The sequence below is a fragment of the Lygodium microphyllum genome, chromosome 9 (assembly GCF_053477565.2).
Source record: "Lygodium microphyllum isolate KBCC chromosome 9, Lygodium_microphyllum_v1.1.10, whole genome shotgun sequence".
In the NCBI taxonomy this organism is placed as follows: Eukaryota; Viridiplantae; Streptophyta; class Polypodiopsida; order Schizaeales; family Lygodiaceae; genus Lygodium; species Lygodium microphyllum.
In genome coordinates, this window is record NC_141143.1 from 123891144 (window position 1) to 123906087 (window position 14944).

The following is a 14944-nucleotide window of genomic DNA, read 5'->3' on the forward strand; positions in this document are numbered from 1 at the left end:
AAGACAAAAGAACTACTTCAGTATATTACAAGCCGCGGATCCAACTGAGAAGGGTTGGCCACTGGATATATCATTCACAATAGATGAACTGCAGTTTGTTACCTTTCAGTATGAAGAAAAGAAAGCTCCAAATGCAGATGGGATGTCAATATAATTTTTTGTAACATTCTGGAGCATACTTGCCAATGGCTTGTGTAGGTTGCTAAATTGGTTTAAATCCAAAGCTGCCATAGCTCCGAAGATTAATAAAGGCCTGATAAAATATATTCCAAAGATGCAAACAAACTAGGCTAGGAGATTGGAGACCCTTAACTATGCTTAATAAGGCCTACAAAATAATGGCCAAAGCATTAGCTTGGAGAATTAAGTTTGTACTCCTACACTTTTGCATTCACAACACCATGGGTTTGTGGCTGAGAGGAATATCCAAGATCCTATCTTCATTTTGGTGCTTGATTACGCAATGCAATCCAATAAGAATTGCATCCTCATTAACGTGGATGTTGATAAAGGTTATGATCTTCCGAACCTAGGAGCACTGGATTGGAAGTTGTAGGTGTAGATTCATTGGGAATTTAACTTCATTGCTAAGAATCTCAAGTGGCTACATGCAGTATTTGGGAAGAAAAGAGATATCTAGCCCACACAATCAAGCTGGGCAACCCTCTTTTTGATTTGGTTTCTTTGGCAAACATAGATTGAAGCAAGTGAGGAGCAAGAAAAGTTTTGAAGCAAATGACATGGCAATGGTTAGATTGCAGAACCTGTGGAGGAAATGCTTTCCTAATATCTCCAATATGTGAAAGCACATTTCATCAAGTTTGGAAAATGACTCCTACGAGTTGCTTGAATTTATTGTTAGTATTACTTCAAAAGGTGCCTATTGAAACCAAGATGAGTTTCTACAAGTGTAATCCCATGTGCACCTCTTGTGGGAAGAGAAGCCTTGAAGAAATTCTTCACCTATTTTGGAACTGCTCTCATGGTAGAGGCATATGGAGAAAATACGAGTCTTAAAGCTTGCCTTCACTCTATCATCTGCTATAAGCAAGCACTACTAGATACTACCTTGAAAACGTGGTCCATAGTTGACCATAGTTGTGATTAAAAAACATATTGGAAATTAGGAATGAGAGGGTTCATGGGCTCCTGATTTTGTGCTGATGATATTATCAATGTCAACTATCATGTGATACATCTCAAGTCGTGGGAACCTATATCATGCATCTTTTATACATGCTGAGATGAATTATACCATTCTAAAAGAAATAAGAAACTTGCAAGGAAATAAACATCCAACCAGGAAAGACATCACACTTTTCCCATTTTTCATAGGTAAAGGGTAGCACCATCCTTTATCATTTGTATTCACAAATTTCAAAACTAAGGATTTTATATTTACGGTTTTAGGATATCCGAGGGTTAAGCGGCAATGTTCTCCTTTAAGATCTCATATCATTTCTGCTGGGTTCATGCAACTCTATTTACCTGACAAACTCTGCAAATCGACATTTTAATATACTCTAAAAGACGCGCTCTTGCATAGTAATGCACCATAATTTGTTCTTATTAAAGGTTGAAATACATATTATCGTGATTTCTCACTTTTTATAGCAATCGAAGGCAGTGTTTGCTTCAATGTTTGGTTGTGCAAAAGCAATTTATTGACTTCACTAGTTGACCAAACTGTCATATCAAGCAAAGCCACACTTTAGACGAGGATTATATTAGTAGCTTTTTGCAATTATATTAAACTCTCTCAAGATTACATGAGGGTTCTTATAACATCCCTTATGTCATCTTGACTTCCATCTGCTGGAGTACTTTCAATTCATGCATATATAGTTCTACGTCCATTGGAATGCTGCGATGTTTTTAATGTTCTATCTAATATAGCAAGCTATATCATAATTTTAAATGCTTGTCATTAAAAATCACATTATGGGAAATAAAAATGAGAGCTCGCACCAGTTGCCACTTTTATGTCATTTGAGATAAAGCTTCAGCATGCTACTTCTTAGTGTGATATAGTGATGAAATGCCCGTCAATTGAGATGCTTCTTGGAACCAATAAAATGAGACCTTAGGATGCAGGTAGGTATCTAGAACCACCGTCTACCACCGCAAGAATGGCAGCAGTTTTCTTGTGTGGCTTTATCTTCATTAAAATTACTGCAATCTGCTGACAAGCGAAGCCTGGAATTCCTGGCACTTCTGAACTGTATTGAATGCCTCTTACAGACCTGAATGCCTGTGAAGGAATGAATGCTTGCTACAAACAAAATATAAAATTAGATTTGCACTTCAAAACTACTCCCAGTGCCTGAATGCCCTGAATTGCAAAGGAACTTCACATACAACAGCACAAACAACTGTGCCCTACCTTTATGAGCAATTAAAATGCTGTGGCAACTAATGATGGGAGAGAAATGCAGTACACCTCGAGACAACATTCACTTTTCATGACATTCAGTACGCATCACCAGTATGATGAGAAGCATATTTAAAATTGAAATGGAATTCCCTCTTGCAAGTTTAGTTTCGGATCATGTAAGTCTGGTCACAGCACACAATGTGCAAAGGTGGCCCATCACTACGTTCAGTGGCTTGGTCCTCAAAAACAAACAGCCAAGTGATGTTCTGAACTTAAAAGTCTGCCCAACCATACAGCACCAATTCAACTGAACCAGGCTACAAACTATGCTTGTTTGCACAGCTAAATGTGAGAATATTGCATGCACTTTGATCTGCATGTCAAAATTACGCAGTCCTTGACCTGCACCTTAAATTCAAATGCCAATGATCATATATACGATAAAGAAGTGGAAGAACAATGTGAGAAAGTGAGGTAAAAAGTAAAATTACTTACAGTTGTTAGCAAGACAAATGCACTAGTCCTTTGATGTGATGACCAACAATCCCAATGCACCTATCAACAAATACTGCCAGCCAATAACTCTATTTAGCAAATGGCCTGCTCCTCATTTGGATTATGTGCATGCATAGAGCAAAAGGTCTAACCTCCACCTGGGACCAATTGAAAGCCAAAGGAAAACCGCTCACCTTAATAAATGGCTTCTCTGTCATGATTATAGTCACCCACCCAACGTAAGGCAAGAATCTGCAGCAGCCAAAACCATTCATCTCTTCACAAAATGCAGATTCATAAGTTTGCCATTCTTGTTGACATGTTGCAAAAACACCACCACTCAATAGCCAAAATACAGATTACTTTACCCAACAGCTCGACCCATGATATGTTGACGATTTAGCCACATCTGACCCTTAGCATAAAGAAGCCTGTCATCACCAAAATTGTTGTCCCCTGTATATTACCCCAGAAAATTTTACTCAGAACAGAGTATTAAACCTGGCAACTGCTGATCTAGACAAGTCCCAAAACCAAAATCAGTCACTAGCAGCATCCAATACTCATTCAAGCTGAGACCAGGGTAGCCTATTCCTTCAGCTCTCAACTCTAACATAATCAAAAGTCCAAGCACTTATGCCACATCCCCATTCTGTTGTTGCACACAGTATATGATTAGATGTTACCTCTCTAAGTTAAGACTTTTGCACTCCACCTACAATACTGAAAGTACCAAACACCCACCCCCCCCCCCCCCCCTTTCTCTTTCTTTCCTGCACTCAGGAAAAAAAAAACACTGCTCCTACAATGGGAATAAGACCTAAATGCATTTGTGTATTCCACACGATTCGACACTGCCTATCTAACATAAGAGCTTCCAATTCCACCTGCCCACCAGGGGGATGTTGGCAGGTTATGTTTAGTACTCTTCTGAAGAGGAGGTCGACACCAAAGCAAGAGCAGCATTGAAGATTAGGATGTAGGATAGTGTGGTAGAGCATCCAGGGTGGTGTTACAGACTCGATAATACAAGTCCCATGTGGAGTGGACCATTTGTATGGCAATGTGGGATCAAAACTTGAATTTGTGCAATCAGCACAAGATATGGCGTGTGCATCACTATGAACTCTCAGAAAGTCACATGAACTTCAATCTCAAGGAGGCACAATCACAAAGTTCGTTAACAGTATTCTCTCTATCATACTTCTGATGTAGCCATGAAAAGAAATCATATGTTTACCTCACTGCATCCACACTAGCCAGCAACTTATATTTTTTATATTACTACCACCGGATGCAAGTATCTAGGTCATCAAAAAAATCACCAGCTGCTGCAAGTTCAGAGAATCCACCAATAAAGATTGAAAATGCTCCAATCCAGCCCTGAGGCTGACACACGACGCACTCCATATTCCCAAAACAGCTTACAAGCATTTTAGCCCAGCCTACATGCCATCAGAAAGCACTCAACAAACAAATGAACCAACCAGCTGTCCTATACATTTTGAAAACTGATCACACAGCACTTGATAACAAATGACAGAGGAATCTATCAAACACTATCACACCTGAAGAGAACCAAGGGAGGAGGGGAGGTGAGGAACACTTCTAGATCTGCTACAGATTCAAACAAGGGAACAAAACTAAGGAAGGAGGGGAGGTGAAGGCAAGAGGGACTTCTCAAACTAGGTGAGGTTCTGTTGGTAGATACTTTATGCCATGATGATAAGAAAATAGTGCACTACATTTGATTTTAAGAGGCCATACAATTGCTTATCATAGAGAAGCATCACTATGGATACCCTTGAATCTATGACTAACATCAGGAGCAATTACAAGCTATGGTGAGACCTCATCTATCACTGGATGACGAGATGGCCATAATCAAGCGGACATAGATAGTCCACATGGAGGCAAGAGCAACACAATGGATTGTTGACCTAAAAATGCATTAGCTTTACTTAAACAGCCCCAAACATGCTTAATAAATTAAGTAACCTTGTTTATTTAAAAGAAATGTGTTCCTAGAGAGTTTCCGTATCCCATAAGCACAAACCCACTTGGGAGGGCCCAAACTTTCTATAAATAGGTATCCTGTCCTCCATTCAAGGAAATATCTCGTTTTTGCAGGTTTCAGGTGTTTTCAACTTGCAGCCCACACCCCTAACGCAGAGGACATCGCAATCTCAGCTGTCCCTTGCTGTCATCTACAGTCTGGCCCCTGTTTTCAGCCTTCCGCCCACAGTTTGCAGCTGTTTACAACAAAGCAACTGTTGCTGATCACTCTCCAGCTGCCACTTGCTCAATGTTCTCTCTCCTCCTTGCTGTCGCAGCAGATTTTCTCTCCTCTGCCTGCGTTCAGCTGATTTTCTCTCTCCACAGCCTGTGTTTGTTGTTTACAGCCTGCGTTTGCTGTTTTTCTCTCTCTACAGCCTGCATTTACTGCACACTCTCTCTAGACTGCCGCCTACTTCAGGTCCAGACATACACAAGCTGCGTTTACTGTTGTTTGACATCTGGAGACTGCCCCATTGCGATTCGGGATCTGTTCGAAGTACGGTACACTCTCCAGCTCATTATCCCTACCCTGATTCTTGAGATACAAGAGTTCAAGGTTCAATACTCGTTCACTGGATAGTGTGTTTGCTGCATGAGCATTGTATATTCAGCAGTCATATCACTACATTTATTTTCTGTGTTCATTGTCTCTGAGTTACCCTAACCCTAACTGTGTTCTTTTATCAATTTGTGCTTTGTCGTACGGTTTCTGTTTGTGTTTCTGTGTTAGGGTATTTCTTTACATGGTATCAAAGCAAGATTCTTTGAGGGAAACCTAGGCCTTGATCTAAAAGCTCTCCGTAGACGCAAGAACAGTAGGTTCAGATGACTTCAAACACAACAACACTAGTTCAGTCTCCAGAAACATCTATGCCGAGAACCGAGCAAGAGTGGGAAGATCAGCTTGCTCCACAAAGTTCTGACATGGTGGAAGACACTTTTAACCACAAGGAAGAAACAAAGTTATGTAAGTTGTCCAATGAAGAATATCACATGATCATGGCTTACAGACAAAAGAAGATTGAGGAGCTCGACCAAAGGATTTCCCTTCAAGAAAAGCTACTCAATGAAGGTATACATGATTTTCTCTCTTCAGATTTTGCACATAAGTCTAATGATGTTGCAGGGCCGTCGAGACCTCCATCAGAGATGGGCCCCCCTGTTGGAGAAAGAGATCCGGAGTATATTCCATTCTTTCATCCTCTTCCGTCTACTCCGATGCAAGATACTTTAGATTCGTCTTTTGTTTCTTCGTCTTTTACCTCTTCTATTTTGCAATATATTGGTAGAAATGAGAAAGAAAAAGTGCAAACTGTTGACTACGAAAAAAATTCTCTTGAGGACCAATTCTTGTATGTTAACACACGTCGTGGGGATTATAAGAAAAAGTCAGGTACTTCTTCTTATACCCTTCTTTCTTTCAATTTACTTCTCGAAATCAGAATGAATTTGGTGTTCCTATCCCTTCATTACATGGGGCATCGTCATCATCATCTTTTCATTTTCAATCATTAAATGGGAAAAATGAACAAAATGCATCTTCACCTTTCACTCCACAAATTCAAAACCCACCCATCCCACCATTTTCTTCCGATGCTTCTCCACTTCCATTCACATTCCCATTTCAAACACCTCATATTGCACCACACATTACACTGGGGGTTTATGGAAACATAGACACACCTTTTAGGACCTCATCCTTGCCTCAACCGGATAGTGTTCCACCTTCTTCTCACACACTTTCGGAATCATTGCAGCCTAGGTATCCCTCCTAGCCTCTCCCGAGTGTAGATCAGTTGGTACCACAGTTTGCCTCCATGGCCTTACCTAATGGACCTTCTGGTCATCTAGTTGTGCCCCAACCGAGAACTTTGGACGGGCTTCTGTGTTGTCCCAGTGTCTAGACCCATCTACACCGGCACCTTATGGAAACATTCATGTTCCAATGCCTCCACCTCAATCAACACTCATTGGCCATTCACAGCCCATTTCTATCTACCCACCTCTTCCTCCTCCTTATCAGACCCCTCCACCACCACCACCATCTTATTCCACCAATCCATCTTACCCCACTTTTCCGACACCTCATAGTTCTACCTCATCTTCAACCAAGCATGCATTCAATGACAAGACTCGTTTTAACATGTCAAACTTTACCACTTGCTCGAACTTGATGAGATATATCATTCACTCACAAAACCTATGGGATCTTGTGCAGGGGTTGAAATCCCAACCCAAACCCGCACTTGTTCCATATAAGGTCTTCCGCTCATGGAAGATTAGGAATGCCTCCGCTATTATCGAGCTGATGCAAGGCTTATTACCTGAGTTTCATTCTCAACTTCAGCATTTTGACTTAGTGTCAAAGTGATGGGCACACTTGATTGTCCGCTATGCGGCTCGAGATAGGGCCCATCGTATCAACCTCGACCATGAGCTTCAAAATTTCAAAATCTCTGACTGGGATGACTTCAAAGTCGAGTTGGCTAAGTATCGGCGTCTTCTTGCTGAATTCTCCACTGGGACTCCCAAGTGCTTTGACGATCAGGTCATACTGTTTTTAAACAAACTCCCCGAGAAATACTTCAATTTTGTGGAAGATATAGTTTCAAAGCCTACCGTGCCTACTTTCTATGAATTTGAGTGTCAGTTGTTGCATTATGCACGGTTGTTTCATATGAAAAATCCCTCGGAGAGGGGGCTCTTGTTGCTCATTCTCAAAAGGGGCAACAAGGGAAGGACAAACAAAATCAAACTTCCAATCAAAATAAAAAACAAAATCAATCCGAAGAATCACAAGGAAACTCCCAGTCACAACTCAAACCAAGGTGGAAAAATGTACCTAAAAAGAATAGGTATTGTCAACATTGTCAAAAGACTAGCCATTTTGACAACTAGTGTCGATCAAAGGCAAGAGGCACAGCATCAAAACCTAAGTCTTAGACCCCATCCCCTCGGTCGGCCAATAGGGAAGGTAGGATGATGACAAGGGGCACTTTAAAGCTCAGATTCACACTGCCACCGGTCAGCCATCTCAGTCAACAGTGTTCTCAACTCCAAAGGACTTGTCTGACTCGTCTGCAGTGGCCCACATCATCTCCGTAGAGACATCAGATGCGACTCTCGTCCATATTTGTGATTTGCCTCTTAACGAGGTTTCCGCAAAGGACCACTCATCACAATCAAGCACTTCAGCTCCTTTTAGATTGTGGACAGTGGAGCTACACATCACATGACTCCTATAGAGGACATCTTCCGTACCCAAGCCCCTACAGACGGGCGGGTCCGCGTAGGAAACAACTCCTCGGTCAAGATCCAAGCTCAAGGTTACGTCACTTTAACCACTGACAAGGGTCCAGATTTGGCTTTACTAGACAATGTATATCATGTTTCTCAGTTTGGAGTAAACCTGTTATCTGTTCAACAACTTTTCCGGTTGGGGCAAACACTTTTCTTTACAGCAACCACAGTCGAGATCCTTGACTCTCAAACTAATTTAGTGATTGCTCGCGCTAAGGCACAGCCTAATGGCCTATACCACATGACACACTTTCTGATCAAGCCAAGAGCCGAGGGCTCTGTGTTCCATAGCTTCCAAGCATTTACTACATCTTGGGAGCCTACGAACAATGAGTGTCTTTGGCATTTTCGCTTAGGGCATCTTGGTTATGACTCTCTTTATGAGTTGTCATGTCGTGAGCTAGTTGAGGGCCTTCCCCACCTGAAGCTATCTCGTGATGTCTATAAAGCCTGTCAGCTCGAGAAGCAGCACCGTACCCCTTTCTCTTAACAGTCCACACATCGTGCTAAGTTGCCTCTTAGATTAATTCATGTTGATCTTTGTGGATCGACATCCACTACCATCTTAAACGGCACGATGTACTTCTTTTTTATAGTGAATGACCATTCTAGATACATGTGGATGTACTTCCTCAAGCATAAGTCAGATGCTTTCACATATTTTTCTACTTGGGTGCTGCTAGTTCATAACCAGATTGGACATCGTGTTGGTTGCATGATGAGTGATAGTGGTGGTGAGTTTATCTCCCACAATTTTTCCGAGTTTCTACAACAGCATGGCATCTCTCGCCAACTCCCTCTCTCAAAATGAAGTTGTAGAGCGTAGGAACCGGATAGTCATGGAAATGGCACGCTCTATGTTGTTCGCAACAGAGCTCCCTGAGCACCTTTGAGTCGAGGCTGTTAACACTACGGTATACATCCTCAATCGTCGATGCCCGACTGCAACTCTTTCTCAGAAGACCCCATATGAGGCATTCTTTGGCTCTCTGTCTGTTATTTCCCACTTTAGAGTCTTTGGGTGTTGTACCTACACACACGCGCGCCTGATGATAAGATAGGAAAGCTCACTTCTCAAGCTAATCTCCTTATTTTTGTCGGATATTTCTCTAAAGAGAAAGCTTATCATTTGTTCGATCCTCGAATAAATAAGGTGATCGTTCGGAAGGACGTCATTTTTTATGAGAGGGATATCGTGAAGTCCTCTGTATCAGATTCCAATAAGATTCCTCCTTCCATATCATCGAAGATCGTGCCTACTGAGCCTAATCTACTTCCCGCTCCTGTCATTCCTACAGATTCTTCAGTTCCTCAGCCCCCCTCTGCGAGACCCCTTACCTCACTAGTACCAGTAGACCATGCACCTCACTGGTACCAGTAGACCATGCAAGATTCGAGAATCTTACCACTGGATTCCACTCCGGAGGGACCTAGAAGATCTGCCAGGTTTGCTCCTTAAGCATCATTTGCGTCGCTATTTACATCTGATTACATAGCGCATTCTAAACCGAATACATGGCAGGAGGCTCTTCAACACCCTCAATGGCGAGAGGCCATGGAGAAGGAGCTAGAAAGTATTGACCGAAATGAGACTTGGACATTGGCAGATCGTCCAAGCCACAAGAAAGTCATCGAGACAATGTGGATTTTTAGGACCAAGCTAAAAGTTAATGGGACTTTAAACAAGTACAAGGCTCGCCTTGTAGTGCAAGGGTTTCGACAAAAGCATGGCATTGATTATGAAGAGACCTTTGACCCTGTTGGGATGTAAAGGTCCTTTAATCATCTCTGTATATTGTATATATGTATTATTATGTTGTACATGTGAATACACCCTTACACGCCCTAAGTATAAATACATTTTATTCTATGTACTAACACATTGTGGATACACCCAAAATCAGCTCGTACTCTCTCTGTCACTCTCACTCTCACTCACCTACAAACTTACCCTACTGCAAATCTTCATGCTTCCGCTAGCCACACACTCAACAACTAGTATTAGAGCTTCGATGAAGGTGGTTGTGCTCCTCGGAGTCCGTGCGAGACATCTCCAGTGCTTTGCTTGCGCGAAATCATCAGGTCATCACTTTAGTTGTTTGCTCAAGTTAGATCACCACTGATTTCAGGCACGTGTGTGAGCTGCATTGTCAGTCGATAGTCCAGAAACCTAAATCTGCACATGCAACAGTAGATTCTATCACGTTTTGTGTAGGCGAGGTCGTTTTTGACCTGGCAGACAAGTGACAGGTTGTTTTGAACCAAGCGACAGCAGGCGACAGATTTTCAAATCGACGACTCGTGATGACTAACACGCGACTGGCTAGCAACAGGTTCTATGGCATCACGGGGCAATTTTCTAAAAGGCGATAGATCAAGACAGCAAGCGGTTGGTCGACGGGAGCAGATTCGTCACTTTCCAAGCATTTTTCATCTTTTTTTTTTTTAATTTTCTTGCAAGAGTTGCTCTTACAAGGGTTCGCGCATGGAAGCACAATTTTCATATTTGTGCAAATTTGAGCCTGGAAATTTGGGGCTTTTCCCAAATTTGATGCTGTTTACGCTTGACAGTGACATTTGTGTTAGAAATTGCAGACATTGTGCATGTTGACCTCAGTTAAATTGGGGATTTTGCCAAATTTGTTGGAATTTTGCTCATCTAAGTAAAATTTCTTGTCATTGGACCTGAAAATTTTGGGGCTTTTCATGTATTGATGAAATTTTGCTCAACTGGGTCAAATTGGCTGACATTTACACACTATTGGACCTAGAGACTTGGGATTTTGTGCAGATTTTGGAAAATTCCTGCAATATTTGCCGCGTGGTGGCTGGTTTATGTAAAAACAGCATAGGTTTATTGTTGGTTGGGCAAGAACGGCAATGTATTTGCTGGTTTAGTTTGTGCTCTTGCAGTTCAGTGCATTTACACTTGTGTTTGTGATAAAAATGGCTGCAACTTCTTCCAGTTCTAACATTAAGAGTTTGATGGAAATCAAACGGTTTGATGGTCAGGGTTTTGACCTTTGGAAAGACCATATGCAAGGCATATTGTTCTTAAAGGATTGTGAGGATTCTTTGCAGAAAGATAAGCCCGCACAAATGTCTAATGCAGATTGGGCCAAAGTCAACAAAAAGGTTGTGGCTTATATAAAAATGGGTGTCACTGATGACATTTTGACAAACATTAAGGGCTTAGATACTAGTCATGCAATATGGGAGAAGTTGAAAACTACCTATGAGATCACCACACTTGTTAATCAGGTACATTTAATGCGCAAGTTGGTGAATATGCGGCTGGATGAGTCCAAGCCTACACAGCTGAGCACTTGAGTGCTTTTACTAGTATTTTAAATCAGCTCGAGGATGCTAATTTGGATTTTGATGATAAGATGAGGGCGATCTTTCTGATCATGACACTGCCTCATTCTTGGGAGACCTCAATAGTTTCTCTCAGTAGTAACCCCAATCTCTCATATGATGGTGTGAGGGGTTCAATCTTGAATGAAGAAATTAGACGTAAGTCTAGTGGAGAAGGCAGCAACTCAGCTTACAATGTTAGAGGCAGGGCTGAAAAGAAAAAATATAAATGCTGGACAGAGAAGTAAAAGCAAGAGCAAAGGAAAGGAAAAGAGTGATGTTACTTGCTATCAATGTGGTCGGAAGGGCCACAAAAAGCCTAATTGTAGGTAATACAAGAAGGAACAAGAGAGAAAGAAAAATGCACGAGACAAAGAGAAGAAAAAGGATAAGACAGGTGCATCTGAGGCAGCCACATGCAAGGAAAAGGCCAATGTGGCCTCCAATGTAGTCATAGAGGAGCAATCGGATGCAGAGGGCTGATGTACTATGTGCAGTAGATTATGATGCCCTTGTATGTCACATGCACAATATGCAAATTACCAAGGCTGATGTGATTGATGCACTTTTGTTAGTTGATGATGGTGTCACTCAAACTTGGATTGTATACTCTAGTGTCTCTTTCCATGTAACTCCTTGCTTGGAGTGTTTTGCTATGTTCAATGCATGCAGTTATGGAAAAGTATATCTTGGAAATAACCATGTTTGCAACATAGATGGAATAGGCACTGTACACTTGTCTTTGGATAATGGGCAAGAGCTTGTGCTGAAAGATGTTAAATATGTGCTTGGCATCAAGAAGAGTTTACTATTTGTTGGACAGCTTGACTTGCATGGTTACACTACACTGTTTGGTGGTGGTTTGTGGAAATTGAAGAAGGGTTCCATGCCGATTGCAAAAGGAACCAAGAAAAGCACTTTGTATTGTCTGCATTGTAAAGCTTTGAATGGCAAGTTTCTTGTAGTTGCTGAAATTGGCTATCATTTGGAGTTGTGGCACAAGAGTTAGGCCATATGAGCCAGAAAGGACTTGATGTCCTTACCTCTTTGAAGAGGGTTGATGGAAAAGACTCTAAACTTGATTTTTGTAACGACTGTCAGTTTGGAAAGCAAATGAAAATTTCCTTTTACTCTGGTGTCTCCCGTAAGTCCAATGTCTTGGACTTAGTGCATTCTCATGTATATTATATGCCTCTGAAATCATTGGGTGGTGTTGCATATTTTGTCTCTTATTGATGACTATTCCAGGAAGATTTGGGTTTATCTATTGAAAAAGAAAAGTGAAGTGTTAGTTGTTTTTAAAACTTTTCACACATTTGTGACCACTCAGACAGGTAGAAAGCTGAAATGTCTGAGAATTGATAATGGGGATAAATTCACATCTACTAAGTCTTAAGTCTTTTTGTGACTTGCATGGAATCAAGGGGGAGCCTACAGATCCTTATAGCCCTTCTTCAAATGGTGTGGCTGAAAGATACAATAGGACTTATGTGAGAGAGTGTTGTGCATACTGTCCACTGCTAATCTCCCTCATGAATTTTGGGGAGAGGCCTTTAAAACCGCACTTCACATTAGCAACCGCTCTCCAAACAAGTCCTTAAATAATGGCATCCCTGAGGAGGTTTGGTCTAGCAAATTGGCCTCATATGACCATTTACAGATATTCGGTTGTGATACTTTTGTGCATGTTAGAGATGAGCTGAGGAGTAAACTTGACTTGAAATCCACCAAAGGCATTTTCATGGGCTATGGTGACGAGGGTGAATTTGGCTATAGAATGTGGTTACCACAGTCCAAGAAAATTGTTCACAATCGTAATGCTGTGTTTAATGAGGCAAAGTTGCTGAAAAGTACTTTAGCCTTTGATGAAGACATGAAAAAGGAAAAATTTCAGAATCTGCAGCCATCTATTACTTCAAATGATGAGTCTCATGATGTTGTACTTGAAACCGATCTATGACTCACATAAAGCAGTAGTCCCTTCAATTAATACTTGGTTTTTTCACATACACACACAAAAAGAGACCTCACTCCCTCGCTCAATACCAAATTGGCCCTGAAGTCCAGCGCCCCTTTCAAAATTTCTCTTTTAATTAAAAGATAAAAATTTACAAAAATGAAATGTTCCAAAGTACAAAACCTATGAAAACAGTTGGCTTTCATCTTTACTGAGCAAATTTCAGCTGCATGAGGACAGGACAGCATATTCAGAACAACGTCCCAAGTAGGAAAACACTTTCTGTGACCATAACTCAATAATTCAAGTGCAGAATTGCAGTCTGCAAAACTCTGTATTTACTGTTTTTACTGTCTAACATATCCAGAACAACATCCCAAGTAGGAAAACACTTTCTATGACCATAACTCAATAATTCAAGTGCAAAATTGCAGTCTGCAAAACTCTCTATTTACTGTTTTTACCTGTTTCTTGACCTGTTCTCAGCCTTATTCCATTCCATATCTATTCCATACCAGTTGGACTACAAACCCTTTGATCCTAGCATCGTTTCAGCAGTAAAACAGTCCCACAAACAGCACTAAATCAGAGCTGAAAACCCTGTTCCCGTGTGGTATAGTCATCACTTTCTTTAGTTCTTACATTGGAGAAGCAATCAGCTGCTCCTGAACCTGGACAGTGAGGCTCTTGCCTCAGCAGAAGTGCAAAGAAAACACAAAACTGTACATTTGATGGTGCATTTGATGGAATCAGCCCATCATGCACAGCATCTCCTCTGAGAATAGAGAGAGAGTTCACCAGAGGGGGCAAGCTCTACCTCCATACATGAGTCAAAGACAAAGAAGTACTCTCCATAGCAGATGTACTTGCAGCAATCTGCCCTCAGCCCCTCAAAACTTCACCCTCAAATCTGCCCCTCTTGCCTATTACATTTCTTTTTTTAATACTCTCTCTCTCTATAGGGAATTTATACCCAATTTGTGACACATGGCATATATATAACAATTTTCCCATTTAAACCTTCCAATCTAAAATTCTCCATGATCGGTGCAAAATTTGACCCAGCACAGACTAGAGAATTAATCCTCGTGCAAAAATGAAGATAATGACGTGAACAAATTCTAGGGTCCAAAAATAATAACTCCCTAAATTTTAGGGATGGTGACCCTTGCATTCCTCAAGTTGTTCTGAGCAACTTGTATCATTGCAACCACATCAAAAAGTGTAATGTGGCTCAATTACGGTGACTTTTATTCCGTGAGCATTCTCACATGTGCATCATCTGTCTTGGCCAGGCTCATTGTCATGCACCATCTCCAGTGGCTAAGCATACAATCCCAAACCACTAGCATCCTATTCTTCAGTGCCCATTCAACATGGAACTGGTCCCAAGGCTCAGACAA

The 14944-nt window shown here is 41.3% G+C and overlaps 1 protein-coding gene across 2 annotated transcripts in view; it reads right to left on the reverse strand.

Annotated features, from left to right (window-relative positions):
* Positions 1–2488: 2488 nt before the first annotated feature.
* LOC148031537 (uncharacterized) overlaps positions 2489–14944 on the reverse strand; it is a 67964-nt gene continuing 55508 nt past the window's right edge. The window contains exons 6-9 of one of the 2 annotated variants that reach the window (XM_087685074.1): positions 3238–3325; positions 3064–3121; positions 2870–2942; positions 2489–2776 (exon numbers count right to left, since the gene is read on the reverse strand). In XM_087685074.1, coding sequence (XP_087541200.1) covers positions 2892–2942; positions 3064–3121; positions 3238–3325 — 197 coding nt within the window. In that variant the 3' untranslated portion in view covers positions 2489–2776; positions 2870–2891. Of the gene's footprint in view, positions 2783–2869; positions 2943–3063; positions 3122–3237; positions 3326–14944 lie in introns of both variants that reach the window. The other variant, XM_087685075.1, reaches the window with a different exon arrangement.